This window comes from Brachycentrus maculatus, unplaced genomic scaffold (genome assembly GCF_059751285.1).
Source record: "Brachycentrus maculatus isolate JH-2025_06_01 unplaced genomic scaffold, ASM5975128v1 h1tg000378l, whole genome shotgun sequence".
NCBI classification, from domain to species: domain Eukaryota; kingdom Metazoa; phylum Arthropoda; class Insecta; order Trichoptera; family Brachycentridae; genus Brachycentrus; species Brachycentrus maculatus.
In genome coordinates this window covers 558,666-577,157 of record NW_028281127.1, presented here as the reverse complement: position 1 = coordinate 577,157, position 18,492 = coordinate 558,666, and the positions used below count along the sequence as shown (strand labels likewise).

General features: G+C 32.2%; 2 protein-coding genes across 2 annotated transcripts; one reads left to right on the top strand and one right to left on the bottom strand.

Annotated features, from left to right (window-relative positions):
- Positions 1-3,570: 3,570 nt before the first annotated feature.
- Positions 3,571-9,249, bottom strand: LOC148303224 (DDB1- and CUL4-associated factor 7). Its single transcript, XM_088270330.1, has 8 exons — positions 8,845-9,249; positions 8,619-8,721; positions 8,299-8,434; positions 7,054-7,241; positions 6,913-6,975; positions 6,454-6,579; positions 6,156-6,337; positions 3,571-6,022 (listed from the first exon to the last, which is right to left on the bottom strand). Exons 1-8 carry the CDS (start codon positions 8,907-8,909, stop codon positions 5,824-5,826), a joined length of 1,062 nt encoding a protein of 353 aa, XP_088126456.1. The 5' UTR covers positions 8,910-9,249; the 3' UTR covers positions 3,571-5,823.
- A 967-nt stretch (positions 9,250-10,216) lies between these two features.
- LOC148303223 (spermidine synthase-like) lies at positions 10,217-16,610 on the top strand. Its single transcript, XM_088270339.1, has 4 exons — positions 10,217-10,466; positions 12,944-13,148; positions 13,254-13,379; positions 14,904-16,610. The coding sequence occupies exons 2-4, from the start codon at positions 12,945-12,947 to the stop codon at positions 15,435-15,437; spliced, it is 864 nt and encodes a 287-aa protein (XP_088126465.1). The 5' UTR covers positions 10,217-10,466; position 12,944; the 3' UTR covers positions 15,438-16,610.
- The last annotated feature ends 1,882 nt before the right edge of the window (positions 16,611-18,492 follow it).

The window sequence follows — 18,492 nt, the reverse complement described above, 5'->3', positions numbered from 1 at the left end:
CTCGCTCTTCCCGGCTCACACATCCAGTCACCTCCGTCCGTATCCAGCTTACAACTCGGTACGGCGGGGCCGTCTGGAACGTCACCCCTTACAATGGTGGCAAGTTGGCAGATTCTGAGTGAAGGCCAGGCGTGTATATTTCTTCCGAGTCATCGCCCGTAACCCGCGTCGGTTACACGCTGTTGAATTCCCAAGATGAGTTACGTATAACAAAAAGTACAGTAGCAAGTTCCAGCATCTTACTCTAAATTCTGATGTATTTTTTTTATTAACGTTTATTTATATAAAATTACTTATAAATTGTTAAGGAGTGTAACGACTTGGAATATGAATTAAATTAAAAAAATAAAAATCAATTTGTGACAAATAATTAATTCTTTTTAACTAGAAAACTGTCTTAAGATATTTGTTTTTGCCGATGCTTCGAAATTTGGCGTAAATGTGTCACAACATAATCATTGAATAAAATTTGTAGTGCGAATAGCCACCCCCTATTAGGGTGATGCTTCTGAATATATGATGCAACAGTTTCCCATGCTTTCAGCATTTCTCTTGTTGTGCTAGAAGATTGTTGCTCTGCTACTTCCACCTCCTCCATTAACAAGCTCTCCTTCATAATTTATTGCGGTGAATCACAATGCAACTCCATAAACTCTTCGGTGGTCAGCTGGACTATGCTCTTTCACAAGCTCTTCAATATTGTTGGTATCCAACTCGAGTACTGGCGCGGAAGTCCCGGCGCACAAGTGAATTTCGTGAAAAAGGGACTCGTCCTTTCTCTGTAACTCGTTCTGCAAAATATCGCTCGGTAAGGGAGCAACTATTTAAAAAAAAAGCTAATTATTAGAGGTTTTATTGTAAATCTAATGCCAAAAGTTATTTGTTTAAAGTTAAGAAATTAGTTATTGTGACAAGTGCACTTTTCGCGGGTGTGAATTGTTTTTTATATTGTCATTTTTGTAGAATCTGGAGCACAGAATTGATCACCTCACCTTCATAAAATTAGTGATCAAGTTAACACCGTGTCGATCATTTTTGAGATGAAGTATGATTTAAAAATAATAATAAAAACCCTTATCCGCACCCTAATGGTGCATAGGGCACTGCTTCATATGAACACAGTGTTATCTTGATCGTTTACACACGAAGGAAAGGTGATCAGCCCTCCGCTTCAGGTACCAGTCCAGGGTAATATTGAATAAATATTACAGTGAAAAAATCACTTATATTTATTTGACCCCCCCTGGGAATCGAACCCGGGACCTCCAGAACGGTAGCCGAGCGTGCTGACCATTACACTACAGAGGCGGATGATTTTAAAATCAAGAAAAAAATATATTTAAAGGGTTGAAGAAGGATAGTGTCCTGCTTTTGGTAAATCTGATAAAACTGAACGCATTATCTTAATACTGTGAGGAAACAATATTCTGTGTGTCGATATTGTTTGACTGCAATGAGAGGTTGTCACACTTTTTAAAGTAATGAATCCAAGGAGAATGTTACACCACATGGCAAAGTTTAAATTGATATATCTCAAAATTTAAAAAAAAAATAGGGTTGACACTATCTTTACTGAGACCTTCATTTAAAACTGGACCTTTTCTTCGAATATTAATTTCAACATAAGGACCATAGTCCATTTGATCTTCACATTCGTTTGATAATGCCCTAACAAGGCGAAACAATTGTCACAGTATAATTTTTTATGTGTTTTTGTTAATAAAATACAACTTAGTAGACTCAAAAAATCTGTGTTTGATTTAAAATTAATACATAAATTAAAATGGAGTTCTACAAATTAAACGCCAAATCAATAAATAAATAAATAATTTTCTGATCTTTCATATTTTCCCTTGGACAAAAACAAGCAACTTGTATAACTCTCAGTAGGTTTATGCTGAATTTTATTAATTTACAATTTGGATATTGAAAATGCAATAAACTGCTAAACAAAGTGGTGCCATATTTAAGTGTGTATAATAAAAGCATAATTTGGAAAAATATTATTTCTTCTCTTGGCTAATAGCCCCATGGGGATATAATAGTAAATTTTCATTGGTTTCTTTAATTATAACTTGCTAAGAAAAAATGGATGGCAAATACCAAAGGAACAAGCTGGTTTTGTGAAAGGAAGAAGAACAAGAGAGCAGATCCTCAACATCCGCCAAGTGATCGAAAAAAGCCGAGAGTTCCTGACGCCAACAGTTTTATGCTTTATCGATTACAAGAAAGCTTTCGACTGCGTGAAGTGGGAACATCTGTGGAAAGTACTCATGGAGATGGGAGTCCCATCCCATTTGATAAAACTCATCCATGGACTTTATGCCCAAAGTAAGGCAATCGTAAGAATCAATGGCATAAACACTGCAAGCTTCCCCACTGAGAAAGGTGTAAGACAGGGATGCATACTCTCCCCTGACCTGTTTAACATCTATGGGGAATACATCATGCGCAGGGCTCTCTACGAATGGAATGGAGGAGTGTCCATTGGTGGAGTAAAGCTGTCCAATATACGATATGCGGACGACACAACACTTTTGGCCAAAGACCCAAAAGAGATGGTAGATCTCCTTAAACGAGTAAAGATTGAGAGCAAGGCACTGGGACTAGAGATTAACCAAAGCAAGACCAAGATCATGATCATAGATCGATCTAAGAAGTTTGGTGATCTCGGGAACTTACTCGAAGGTTTAGAGATAATAAACGAGTTCCAGTTCCTTTGATCTCAAATCAGCAATGAAGGAACTTGTGAAGGAGAGATTAGACGTCGTATCGCCATCGCCAAAAGTGCCATGTCTAAGCTAGACAAAATCTGGAAAGACCGGGGTGTGAGTAACAACACCAAGATGAAGCTTGTCAGGAGCTTGGTCCACTCCATTTTTCTCTATGCTGCTGAAACATGGACCATAAAAGCAGCAGAAAGGAGAAAAATTGATGCCTTCGAAATGTGGTGTTGGAGGCGCATGCTCCAAATTCCATGGACAGCTAGACGCACCAATGAGTCCATTCGCCAGGAACTACGCTTGGATGGCTTGACTCTGGCCAATATCTGTACCCGACGGATTCTCCAGTTCTTTGGACACGTTGCGCGTGGCAACGAGGATAGCCTGGAACGACTAGTTGTGATCGGTAGCCTGGAGGGAAAGAGAGGGAGAGGAAGATCCCCACACGATGGACCGATCAAATTAAGGCAGCAGCAGGCACCTCAGTGGTTGGAGCGCTACGTGCAGCGCAGTCAAGGGATAACTGGAGAAGAGTCATTGCTTCTGCAAGGGTCACAGCCCTCAGCAATGAGGATTAAGACGGAGAAGAAGAATGAAAAAATGCAATAGTGTTATTGAAACTAATTCACTTTATAGTTTATTGGTAAAATTATTGCTAAATTGATTTGATAATTAATATGAAGATATAAAAGGTTGCTGTAATATCAATAAGTGAAATTGTACCGTAAAGGGATGATATGAAGTAGTTTATTAATGTTTGTATTTGTATAAACATTTGTGGTGTTTTTTTTTTTTTTAAATCACAATATTTATATACCACAGGACAGGAGTAAAAATAATCCATAGATTTTTAACAACTCAGGACACATTTTTAATTTGACTTAGGTAAATAATATTAAATAAAATACTATACATTTACTGTAAAAAAGGTCTTTGGAATTCCAACAATTAACAAAATATGTACCCCAAAAATTTGGGATACCTTACTCAGAATGAAATGGCCAAAGACAAAGCGATTTGTGTATTTGTATATGCATATGAGATTTCCCAAATATTTCATAAGGTACTAGACTACCACCCGCACCCGTTATGTCTTGTAATACTAATACAATGTTTTACATAAATAAATATAGAAACATGTTTAGCAGAAGGGGTGCAAAAATATAAAAACTGCATATATTTTCGTATTGATGTAGTAGTAATCATAGGGAACTCACACATACAAAACATATTAATCAAATTAAATTAAGTACTGTCTATACACTAATATATATCTTAAATATACCTAGGCTACAAAAAAATATAAATGGGATTCTGAGTAAAAAAAATTGAATGATTATGATTGTCAGATGAAACAATTTATTTCTAATAGATAAATTATCGTACAAATGAAAAATAAATATGTAACTAATAATATCATAATACATATTGGGCAGCTCCAAACAGAGAGCTGCCCAAGACAAGGACAATTACTCTCAAGTGATAGTTGACGTCAGGGGGACCTGACATGAATTGCACAGAAGATCATAATATTTATAAAGAATGAAAAGAAAATTATGAAAAAGATGTAATTAAAATACAGCAAATCTTATTCCTATAAATATTTTTGTGAATACAATGGTATAATTGTCAATTTTCATTTATTTATTTGAAAAGTTCAGTGCCATCCAAAATAAATATTTGAAAACATGTTTTTAAATAAGGAAATGCAAGTTACTCAATACATATATTTAATGTTTCTAATCTATAAATGTTCGTAAAAATTAATTGCATTAGAAAAAATGTTATGATGTATCAATTACTGACCTCTGAAATTCTTATTGCATATTGTATTATAAAATGTATTTTATAATAGACCAGTGGCCAAGAAAAGCTAATTAATTGATTATTTTTACTATATAAAATAACACATACATTCCATAATTTACCATATGATTACTAATTATCTCCCTAAACACGAGCAGTACGCCCTATTAGAGAGTAACTCATTACTAAAATATTACATCATTAAGTATTATTTCATCATAACTTACGTTTAAATTTAAACACAATAAAAATAAATAATAATAATGAAATGGACACAAATTTAAATGAACTGTACTTCTTACCGAACAACAGATCATCCAAGTAAACAATGAAAATTTAGTAATTATGATTTTTCAGATAGTTATAGAAATGTTTATTTTAAGAAAAATCAAGCATAAAACAGTTTGTAAATGTGAGTGAGTTATGGATAGGATTTCGATATAATCATGCATTTGACAGGTGACCAATCTCGGCAGTTGGAACGAACTTTAGTGCGAGTATAGTGACCTTTGGAGCGAGCATCTACTGTGGACATTGAAACAAAAAAGTTTAGTAACTTATGTAACACAATTACTCAAATAGTTCATTTACAAATGATGATTGATAACATTTAAAAAAGAACATTAGAATACATACAAAATGAAATACATATTGATATTAATAAATAATTTTAAATTCATACACTGGTCCAATTCAGATATTTGTAATATAGCGTAATATGTATTTACTTACGTAAAACAATTGCTATTATTATAAGATTTACTACATTCAGGAAGGTATAAAACCATTACAGCTAATAAGTTATAACTACCCACGATGGTTAATAAGGAGTCAATACATAATATAATCACACACAAACACTATGTATATTCATGAAGTCCATTTCTTCCACTGAGGCGAACCACTGACAGTGACAGAGATATGTTTTACCTCCCGAGTATTTTGCTGATTACTTTTTTTGGTATTCACTTTTTTATTCTTAACGTCATTTAAAAACTGAGATGAAGTTAGTAAGAGAATTCCACAAAGTCGAAGGAAAACAGTATGGTGATACAAAGGAATCAGTAAGTGTCAGTGTACTAGTGGTTACCCGGCTTTTACTGCGTAGGGGAGGGATCCACCGATATATTTCGCTGCTTTACGGCAAGGGCATAGCTAAAATCTGTCATATCAGAGTTTTGATTTTCCTAAACTGCTAAATAAAAAAGCAAATACAAGTCGTTAATCGATACACTCGGAGTATATCTCTTTTTCAGTTCAGTGCCAGACGCCGATAAGGTTCGCCGTCTCTTTATTAGACTCTCAGTATTTCCGTGTGTTTATTGTAGCAAATAGCTATCCAGTCCGGCTGTGTGGCACCCCACTGGATCTGGTTCACTTCTCCTTCAGCAGCTGTATACGCCAGGATCGGGTCCTCAATGGCTCGGGGCATCTGCTGGATGTCCCAGATAAGCGCTTGGTGATCGTCACCAGCAGTGCAGATATGACAAGAGCTGAGGAGATTAATTAAGTCATAAGATATACAGTGATTTTAAACAAAGATATAAAATTTAATACAATACAGTTTGTACTTTTCTTTAAAAATATGTATTCACTTGGCGAGTATTAGAGGAAAAAGATATTGACCTGTGAGGAGCCCATGCGATACCATTTACACATGCTCTGTGATTGTTGAGCCGGGCGACAGGAGTACACGGAACTCTCACATCCAGAATTATGACTTCACATGCATCCATCGCAACTGTAGCCAAGTAGTTAGGGTCTTGCTTATTCCAAGCCAACCTCAGAAGAGGAGTATGAGCCGGGTCCTGAAGAATAAAGTTCTCTTATTAGTTGCACCTATATACGTACTTCATAACTCAAACCAAATTAATAATTCAAATATACCCCAGACATAGTGCATTCAAATCATTTAATAGCATACCTCATAGATAATAGTAGAATGCTCAAGATGTCGGAGATCAAACATTCTAACAGAGCCATCAGCTCCAACTGAGGCAAACATGTCACGACCTCCACCCGCTCTTGAAAACGCAATATCATACACTTCCTGAAAGTTCAACATTTTCTTAAATACATATAGTTTTAGTAAATCAACAGTATCATGCAAGTAGCTAATATTAGAGTGTTGGCACACCTAAAACATAGTATTTATGTAATACCCAATATTTTCATAATAAGTGTGACCAGTTTATAATTAAAAAAATGTTATTATTTTATTAAATTATTAATAGCTGCCAAAAATTACAAGATTTTGAAATTTTTTAATTATTGGTTAAAATAAATAAGAAAAAATACATAGTACGAAGGTTGCATAATATGGATTATAAAGGCGTGTAAAATATATTGGAAAAAAGTAACATACAACAAAAAACCTTTTTACCTTATCATGAGCTATAAGTTGTGTCTTCACATGTCCCGTTACGAGATTAACTCGCCCAAGGAGCTGAAAGTTGATAAAGCAGTCTGTTATATATGATTCATCTCATGTTTACATTCAATGAATAAAATAAGTAATTTTTACTTGTCCTGTTTCCAGACCCCAAATAGTGCAGGTAGTATCGATGCTTGAAGTGCCAATTAAATTGGGATCTACTTCATTCCAATCAAAGGAAGTCAGCGGAGCGCAAAAATCAGAGTTCTTATTGTTGTTCAGAACACATTCCAGTCTTGTGTCTGGTTCTCCTGCCCTCCATATTCTTAAATAGTCACCTGTTGATTAACAAATGAAATACAAATTACTTAATGGTATAATATAGACGAACTTATAGGCAGACGCGTGCATTCTATATATTCAAAAAAGCAGTGCTTACTCTGGATTACTTGCATTTCATATAGAAACACGAGCAGTGCCTACTATGCTTTATCCTTACCCAACCCTACTGCCTACCCTGATTAAAAACTCACGCCACTGCTTATAGATAATATGTATATAGCCGTTATCAGAAAAACTCTTATCAAAGGTGGGGATGTGCTACCTTCTTAGTGTGATAATCTTTTTTCCAAAACAAATGAACAGGGTAAATTAAAATTAAGTAATTGATATTATAACTTTATTTGATTCCCAGTAATAAAAAAATTAAACAGAATGTTTATATGAACACAAATAGTATGGCATATATTTTAAATGCTCATTACACACAATTCTTTATTCCTTACCAACAATAACAATTAACCCCTTTTCCATGGCTAACACACATTTGTGTAGTGACATAAATATGTCTATCACGGATATATGTATAATTTGGCAGTGTCTAGATTTAAAATTATTAGGACAAAATAAGTTAAGGATAGTCGGACTGTTATAAATGTTTGCTTAAAATGTGGCTTATTATTCATGCTGTGTATCAAAATCTATTTAAATATAGAGAATGCAAAATATCATTTTTTTCATTTAAAATGTGGCTTATTATTCATGCTGTGTATCAAAATCTATTTAAATATAAAGAATGCAAAATTTCATTTTTTTCATTTAAAATGTGGCTTATTATTCATACTGTGTATCAAAATCTATTTAAATATAGAGAATGCAAAATTTCATTTTTTTCATATCATTTTATCAGGTTTTTCAACCACAATATATTGTGTATCATTTCACAATATATTGTGTATACAGGTTTATATTTCACGACTCAAATACCTAATTATAAAATATACTTATTATAAGAGCAATGTCTGGGATAATGATGGATATAAAACTAATACAGCCACATCTAATATAAGGCCGCAGGAATAGTTAATGGGGATTTAATGAGTTTTTTTTACATACCACTAGTAGCGAGGAGATCTGGCATTATTCCTTTGCTATCAGGAATCCACATTATTTTAGTTGTAGGATACGGATGATCAAAAGTGCTTTTGGCACTAAACTCACTTGTGTCTTCATCTAGTGACACTATTTGAACCTAAAATAATTACGACAAGGCTCAAACATCAACGGAAACTAAGAGATCGGGAAGAAACAACAGAGTAACCTTCAATGAATACCAATCACCATCAGGAATAATAAATAAGTACATTACTGTATAAATTACACTCGTGATCAGTGATCTGGAGATGTATTATGTCAAATAAAGATAAAATTCGTACCTTGTTGTTGTATTCTTCAACAAAACTTCCAAGGGCTAATCGGAATCGTTTGTCAGGCCTCACGGACCAATTCATCGAGTATAAGGGCCATGGTGCCAAATATCTGCAAGCAAAATCATTATATGTAGATTTTTTTTAAATGTATTTTTGAATCAATGTTTTGAAACAAACATGAAGGTAAGCATGCTCAGATATTTTACGTTGAAAATAATTATTTAGTATTTACTTATAAATTTCTTTCCGTTTCCCACTGCTACTTGAACTACCAGACCCGCCGTGAGAAACAGACATTTCGGAGTAGCGAAAAATGATTGAAACGTTGAAAACCCTTTACACTAAGATTTCGTACGGGATATCCACATTTTATATTTCTGGGTGTTCACAAAAATTTCCAATGAACGTGGATTTGAAAATGTTACTCCGAAATAATTTTTATATCAAGCATGGTGTTAAGAATAACATAATTCAAAGATATTCATTAATCGTCCAAAATTTAAGGAATAATACTAAGTGGAGAACACCGACGTAAATAAATGCCGAATGCCGATTGTCAAAAAAGCAACAACATGAAATCGATTCAAAGAAATGTTCCAAAATAGGACTTATGTGCACACTTCCGCATTCTAAGAATATAAGTACCTACCCATAAACTCAAATAAAGAAAAAGAAGATAGCGGTGACGAATCAAACGACAAGGCGAAGTTGAGGTATATGCAAACATGTTTTATTTTTTAACGTGCATAATATTTAAAACTATTTCAAAATGTTATTTATGTACATATTTATGAAAAACTTCCCCATAACCCAAAATACACAAATGCTGATATTAGGCAATAGAAAAATAAATTAATATTAGTATGCAATATTTCTTTTTCTTCTTCTAACCCTTATCAGCACCCCAATGTTGCAAAGGGCACTGAATCATATAAACACAGTGTTATGTATCAGATCGTTGACACACGAAGGAAAAGTGATCAGCCCTCAGCTTCAGTTACCAATCCAGGGATATTGGATAAATTTTGGTGTGAAAAAATCACTTATATTTATTTACCCCCCTCCCCTAGGAATCGAACCCGGGACCTCCAGAACGGTAGCCGATCGTGCTAATTACACTACGGGAGTAATTAGTCAAGCTGAAGGCACAAATGTATTTAGTTTATTCTGAAACATGCGATGATCAGAATAAAACGAAAACCAGTTATCATTTATTTGCAAGAGCGGCTAAATAGTAATAAAAAACAACAATTTTAATTAAGACTTTTTAGATTAATAATAGGTTATAAGTATGTTTATATATGTACACAAAATAAAGTCATATTTTTTTATGAAATTGCATTTTTTTATTTTCCCGTAAACGCGACTTGAAACTAAACGCATTTTTTGCTATCAACGTGGTTTATGCTGCATAGCACACGTCAGTTTTTTTAAATACGATTTTTAATATTTTAATTTTCAGATTCAAAAAAAAAATATATCAAACATCATTTTCATTTTCAAAATTCGCTTATTGTAAAATAAATACGTTATATTTGTCCCAAGTTAAAATACCTTATTCCGAATTCGAAATACTCGAATTCTGACGTGTGCACAAGGCTTAAATGACGTTAGACGTATACAATGTTTAATATTTATTATTACTTGGAATTTGGATATTTGTATTATAATGTTGTTTGAATAATGATTAACGTAATTATCTAGCTTCTATATTCGTATGTAATTGTATGTTAGATACTGGCAATTGACAGTATTTTATTCGTTAGTATTTTCTATCAACTTAAGTGATACGATGGTTGAACATTAGTTTTTGTCGAGTCAATTCGATATTTTCGCCGGGAAGTACTCTTGAAGGTATGACTGATAGTTTATATTGTTTTTGTTTGATTTAATTATTATCATTCACTCATTTCTTATTCAATGGGTTATTTGTAATCTATCATTTAATAGGATGCCATATTTTTTTTTATATTTAACGAAAAGTGTTTTTACTAGTAGTGATCAACTTTTTAACAATTTAATCGAACCGTAAGTATTCGGATTCTCATCCTCACAGTCAAGCTGAAGGCACAAATGTATTTAGTTTATTTTGAAACATGCGATGATCAGAATAAAACGAAAACCAGTTATCATTTATTTGCAAAGGCGGCTGAATAGTTAAAAATAGGGGAACATTTTTTAAAAACAAAATAGGGACATGACGTATATTTCATAATAATTTTTATACAAATAAAATATGTTTTAAAATATATTAACTAAAAATTATACAAATAAAATATGTAGTAATGCGAAGACAGGTAGTTTGGAGGCTTATAAATGATTCTAATACATACAATATGTATTTAGTACACAAATATCAACAAGTTTTTAACAGAAAGTTATAATTTGAAATTATATTAAATAAAATTAAAAAAATCTGAAATGATCATATTAAAATACTAGTGGCTTATCTAGTGGTTTGGGAAGTTAGCAGGTGGCATTGTCATCCCAAAATTGAAATTTAAACGATTCACGTGATTTAACAAATTGAACATCATGTCCTTCAGAACTTCATCACACATCATTCTGTTTTTTTTTTCAATGTCAGGTATGGATTACATTGATGAAAATTATTTTTATTTACATTTGCCATTTAACTAAACAAATTTGAAGTTAGATTATGATTTTAAAACAAAATTTAAAAAAGGCGACTCTAATGTACTTGTGAATTGCAATACGAAAATCAAACCAAGGATTACTTACTAGTTCAAAATAATAACAAACTAAAAATCAATCTAAAATTAACGAAATTATACCAGTAATGCAAATTTTTTATTTTTTATTTTTCTATTATTCATAGATACATTTTTTTGACATTTAAAAAAAAAATATATGTATTACGGCTCTTCAGGCATAGCCTGTGTTGAGCCGAAATACATGTTAATACAATAATTTATTATTATTATTTTATTAAATTAGATTTTATACATTTACATACAATTAATAGATACAATAACAATTTACAGTAAAAAAGGTTTTTCAATAAAATAACTACACCTGGACTTTAATTCTCTTTCAAATTCTTTAAATTAAGTCATAAGATGCTATCAGACACCAGGACAATAGGATACAAATGGAATTGATTGTTTAACTGGTAAATAATTGTTAATATTTACATTCTAGAACGACAGAGACAAATCATATGATTTAGGATTTCCTTCCCTGTGAACTTCCAGACTTTTTAGTCTGGATATTCACAGGGATTACTTGTTTACTGACATTGCCTGGTTTTAGTAATCGTTTAATGCATCGCATAACGTTAACCTTTCTACTAATATTTGGTCCGGATATTTACAGGCGTGCCCTGTAAATATCTTGACCTATTCCCTTCATTAAAAAAGATGCTTCGTCTCTGTTGAGACGTCAAATATATCTTTATATACGGCCTGGATTGAGTGTAATCGAATAAATAAATAAACACAAATTTGGCTAGGTTTGATATGCCCTCATATCAATAGAATCCCTATCATAAAGTTCAAGAGGTTATTTTTCCATTAATTTTTTTTTGTATCATATAAAATATTTTATTATCAATCATTGTTACCATGCACATTGGTTAAGTATATAATATTAGAGGCAAGTGAAAACTAACCTGAACTAGTATCACCCTAATAATGACAAATAAAATATATTATAATCAATCATTGTCACTATGTACATTGGCCAAGTTTATAATATTAACCCTTTAACTGATGAGTTTTAATGAAGATTCTATTAAGAAACTGGCCAGGTTTTTTTAAATTAAAAATATATACTATTCCAAAGTCAAATTAACAAAAAATCCAGCCACGTAGTATTAGATCTCAAGATTGAGAGAAATATTTTTTCCCCCGTCGTGCTATCTTTTGACAAAGGCACTAATTATCACCCCATCTAGAACCATTTTACTGATGATGAGGATATTAGATGTCATGTCATTGGATAAAATCAAATATGCTGATACACCGCATTGCCGACTGCTCTACTGAGGCGAAAAAGTATTATTGTTACTCTTGTGCGTTGTTAGTATGCGAGTCGGCTATAATTTCACACAACGTAGCGCAAGAGACATGGAGGTTTACTATAACAATCATTTCAGGGCCTTTATGAAACTACCCCGTGGTATGTTTGCTCCAGCACACCTCGGCAGTCTACACTGGGATAGTCTAATAAATCAGAGTTTAAGGTTTCTGGAAGAGGCTAATGACGAGCTTCATGGAGCAAAGATGAGGGTTGAACATGCAGCAGCAGTGGAGCTCAGTGTTAGGGAGTACACGCATTAGCTTTATATTCAGTATTGCATATTATTTCAGAATGGACCTGATGAAGAATGGGTGGTTCAGCGAAGTGTCAGAACTGTGGCCGGGACAAGCGATGTCTCTTCAAGTGGAGAAAGTTCTTCATTCAGAGCGTTCTAAGTTTCAAGATATTCTCGTAATTGATACTACAAGCTATGGGCGAGTTCTCATTCTCGACGGTATAATCCAGTGTTCTCAGAAAGACGAATTTGCTTACCAGGTAAGATTTACATCACAATAGTCACAATTTTTTTGTTAATTTTAATGTTTAAGTTTTTTTTAACTATTTAAATATTATCTGTAATGGAATGAATGTAATTGGCAGGAAATGATAGCATTTCTTCCTCTGTGTTGCCACAAGAATCCGAAGAAGGTACTTATAGTTGGAGGCGGCGATGGAGGAGTGGCGAGAGAAGTTGTGAAACACCCTCAGGTTGAAGAAGTCCACCAGGTTTGTACTAATTCAGATATAAATAGCATGTATGATTTAGATTAATAAAGAAATCAAAATAATAATGGTTATTAATACTTAAATTTTCAATAAATTATTAATGGTTTCAGTTTATATTACCATGGCTCAATTTTGATATACAGATAAGTATGTAAAGTCTTTTTACAACATTTTGAGTGTATCCAAATACTTGTTCACACTGGATTATCTCCTATTATAGGAGTATTTTTCTTATTATTTTTTGACAAAAGCCACATGGGCTTAAATAACACTATCGATATTAATGAGTACATATGTCAATAACCTTTGCTCTACTTTTATCAGGAAAAATAAAAACAATATCAATAAATTTTATTAGTAATGTTACTATTACTACTACTACTTACCCTTATCTGCACCCAGCGGTCCATAGGGCATAGGGAACTGCATCAAATAGATGGAATTTCAATTTGACTGTTTATCATATGAAGGGAAGGTGATCAATCCTGCACTAGGTACCAGTCCAGGTTAATATTTAAAAGTGAAAAAGAACTTATATTTATTTTAACCCGGGAATTGAACCTGGGATCTCCAGCATGGTAACCAAATATGTTAACCACTACACTATGGAGGTGGACAAAAATATGTATCAGCAGCCAGTTTTGAAATTCGGTGATAGAAATAAAGTTCAGTTAAGCTTACTGACTACTTATCAATATCGTTCATATTTCCTGCCCACTAAGATAAAAAGAAGGGTAAAGACTCGTACAAATCTCCAAGTCTTTAAGATACGATATCTAGTATGAGTATGGGGGTGGGTAGCCTCGAGTGTCCTTGTCTTTGTTGCTATTCTCACTTTCATACTTTCCTTTATTTGCTTTCCGTATAACGGTGATGGCCTTTACCCTAAACTCCTTCACTTACTTCATCTGAATCCCATAAATATACTCCACTCCTAACCAAAAACTGGAGCGCTGAATTGATTACCTTGCCTTTATGAAATTAGTGATCAAGCTAACACTACATCGGTTTGACACTGTACCCTGTGCACCATCAGGGTACAGATAGGGGGCTCAAAGAAGAAGAAAGAAGAATATATGGATATTCTTCTTTCTTCTTCTTTGAGAGAGAAGTAGAAAAGTATTTATTTCCTAAATTTGATCATGTTTTTTTTTGTATTTTTTTTTCATAACATGCCGGTCCATATTAACAGGAACATGTTAACAATATAAAATTGAATGTGAATTTTTATTTTCTAAATAAAATAAAAAGTTGAATTTACCGACAACATAACTACATAGAAATATAGATAGCTTTCATAATCCTAGAATTTCTCTAGGCCATTACTAATGGAGAAAGTAGATGAAATTTGTGAGATGCCTACCTGAGGAATTTATTATCCATGGCTGAATTCAACCATCTTTAGTGTATGCTTGGTTATGAAGTTGGGATTTCTATTTACCTATACATTGATAATAAATCAAATGTGAATCTGCATCTTCTAAGTATTACTAGTAATAATTATTAAATTGTGTTATTTTTCAGGTTGAAATAGACGACCGAGTTATTGAAGTTTCCAAGAAATATCTACCGTTTATGGCTGAGGGTTTCAAGAGTGAAAAGTTAACTCTGCATGTTGAAGATGGATTTGAATTTATGAAAAATCATAAAAACGAGTTTGATGTCATAATAACAGACAGTAGCGATCCTGTGGGACCGGCTGTCAGTTTATTTCAGGAGGATTACTTCTCTCTGATGAAGCAAGCCCTCAAAGGAAATGGAATAGTCTGCTCTCAAGGAAGTACTGTTTGGACGGATTTGAGTCACGTAAAGAACACTTTGAGCCACTGCCGAAAACAGTTTCCTGCAGCTGCATACGCTGTTGCCTCAGTACCGACATATCCCACTGGACAAATAGGTTTCGTAATTGGCTCCCTTGATCAAAATCAGCATTTTAAAGAGCCAAACATTTCGTTTGATGATGAAACATTAGAAAATATGAAAATTAGGTACTATAGTGAAGAAGTACACAAAGCTGCTTTTGCTTTACCGAGATTTGCTCGTATTGAGCTACAATAAATCTGTATATTTCTACACACTATTTTAGCTGACAAGAGTATTTATATTTTTTATAATACTTTTACAAAAAACATAATTTAAAGATTGTTTTTGACACAAATGTGCCTCTACATGTTATGTCATACAATACATATTTAATTTTTATATTGTTATTCCATATTTAGTATATTTTCACCGCAAAATATATTCAACAATTCATATCTACATAGGTTAATTATCGTGCAAGCACTTTCCTCATTCTTTCTGTAGATTGTTTTAGAAAATATTTGTGAGTATAATATGTACATACATATTGATGTTGTCTCAAATGCTTAAAATATAATATATATATATACACCACTTCATATCATTCTTCTTAACTATTCTCTTGTGCCAGCAGTGATTGGACTCAATACTGAAATTAGAAGTCATTTATCTAAAAAAATATATTTTTGGAAAGGATTTCACTTTTTTGAAATGTCATATTCTCATATCTATGTAATAACAAGTTGAGGGGGAGGGGGGATATCAAGTGTAGATCTGCTAACGGAATCTTATTAAGAATAAAGCATAATATGTATGTTGTTGATTTCTTTACAAGTATATTTCGATATTTATATTATGAAAAAGCAATAATGAAATATGTAGTATACTTAAAAAACTAGTGATATATTATGGATTAAAACTTTGTTGATGTTTTTAATGAATTTTAAGAGTACAAATTTTTCTACTATAAAAGAATGTCTAATTTAGTTGACAATCTGAATAATGATGCATTCCTTTTTATTAATTCCTTTAAAAAAACTATATAAATGTATGTTGAGACATGATATTCTTGTTATCATTCCCATATAAACCATTCCGAAGAGTAAAATTTCTGATAAGTCTACGAATTGTGGAGGTCCTCACCAAAAGTTACATTGCCAATAATGCACTAAAAAATCATTTAAATGCAAATCTGTTATGTTTACTGTATTCTATCGAAATCTTAATTAAAGTTGTGACAAAATGTGACCAATCCTGTGTTTAACCAGTATGAAATCATTAAATTGCACCCAAACGTAATAATTTTACAAGCTAGAATTCCTGATTACTTAAAATAATTCATAATGGAAATGTAACATTTTGGTGAGAACCTCAACAGTTATTATAATCCATGAAAATTAAGTAATGTAACATTTTTACATGAAATATACTGAATGTACATAATATATAAGTTTTTATTTAAATTTTACTTGGTAAATACCACTATTTCTTAAAGCCTATTGTGACACATGTTTATGCATTTAACATCATTATTAAAATGACAAAATTATGTTAAATGCATTAAAATACATGTGGCAATAGATTTTAATAAATTTTGGTATTTGCCAAGTAAAATTTAAAATGACAACATGGATAGACATTACCACTGACTGTTGAATCATTTGAAGAAATATTTTTATAAATCAATTATCACGGATGACATTTATTTGATTTAAAAAAATTCCTTGTTAATTATTTTTTTAATAATATGAAGAATTTTTATTAGCAAAACTATAATCATACTCTAAAAATAATTATGGGACTATGTAAAATTTTTACCCAGAAAAATCATACTCCAGTACCACAACTGCTTAGTAAACAGGGTTTTATAATTTAATTCTCTCAACTTCTTAAACATTTCATATAAACATGTAAGTGTCAGAATGCAAGTGTTGTAGATAACAATAATATAGAAAATACTTGGAACTTTAAATGGTCGTATTCCCACATATGTTTTTTCAGATATGATTTTTGCATCTGTCACTGCAACATACGCGATACCTATCTATACATATATAAAAATGAAAACTAACTATGCATCCTAAAAATGGTCTGCCAGATACAATCCATGCTTTCTTTGTCTGAAGGTTATTATACTTATTACGCTTTGACAATGAAACAAATTTATTTTCATTATTATATAGGTATGTATGTACATATATTGTTATATTTTTCAAAACAGAAATAGTAGGACCTTTTTTATTCTTAGTTATAAATTAAATCCTATATCTAAATTTGTTAATATGCAAGTAATTATGTCGTATTATGTACTGCATTCCTTGTTTTATAACATCAAAAGCATGCTACAAATATGTAGTAAATATGTAGTAAAAAAAGACATTTTAAAAAAATGTTTTTATTTTTGTTTAAAATATATTTATACATATATGAAAGTCACAATTTATACAAAATTGAGTTAACAATGCCAATGTATTATATATATGTATGATATATGATATATGTAGTATACCACTTACTATTGGCCACTTAACAGTATAATTTTGGCGAGAAAATTAGCCGGTGCAAGAAATCGTTACCATCAAGTCGAAACAAGACTACCCGAACACCGCTCGGGTTAGTCGATAAAAACAAATACATTTATATATTTGGTTCAGGCAAATCAATACTGAGAAGCCGGAATAACATTTCCCAAGCAGCAGTCGGGCTCATCATTAAAATGCGAACCGTTTCCGAGTCACTCGGGCTATACTAAGAACTGGCTAATGAAAATATAGAAGAAGGCTGAAGAGAAGAGAAGAGAGTGCGATGGGTGCGGTCGCACAGGGCCTTGCTTTAGACATTGGGGTTAAAATAGACTTAATTTTGGACTGAGCAAAATTTCAAATAGGGTTAAAAACAATACACCAGGAAATTTTAAAGGAAAAAGCAAGGTTTCATGATAGCAAATTTTTAAAAAGGTGACAAAAAAGTCATGAAATTATGCCCAAAATTTCTATCCTTTGTTTTGCAAACCATTTTGGTACGCCTGTTTAATGGTCATATATGGAGTGTTATCCCTATACTCCAATTATATAATGCTTAATATTATGACATTTACTTGTAAATATCTATTAATTTTAATCATTTTCAAAACTTTAAACTGCTCCTTGATACGATTTTTCAAAAGTTCCCCAGACTTTTATTAGTAGGTACGGTTTTGTACTTTTATTAGATTTTTATTTTCACTGTCAATTTTACGACTAAAATCCATTGAAAATGACCTTTCATTTTTCCAATAAGTATAAAATAAAAATTATATTTATTTTATTTT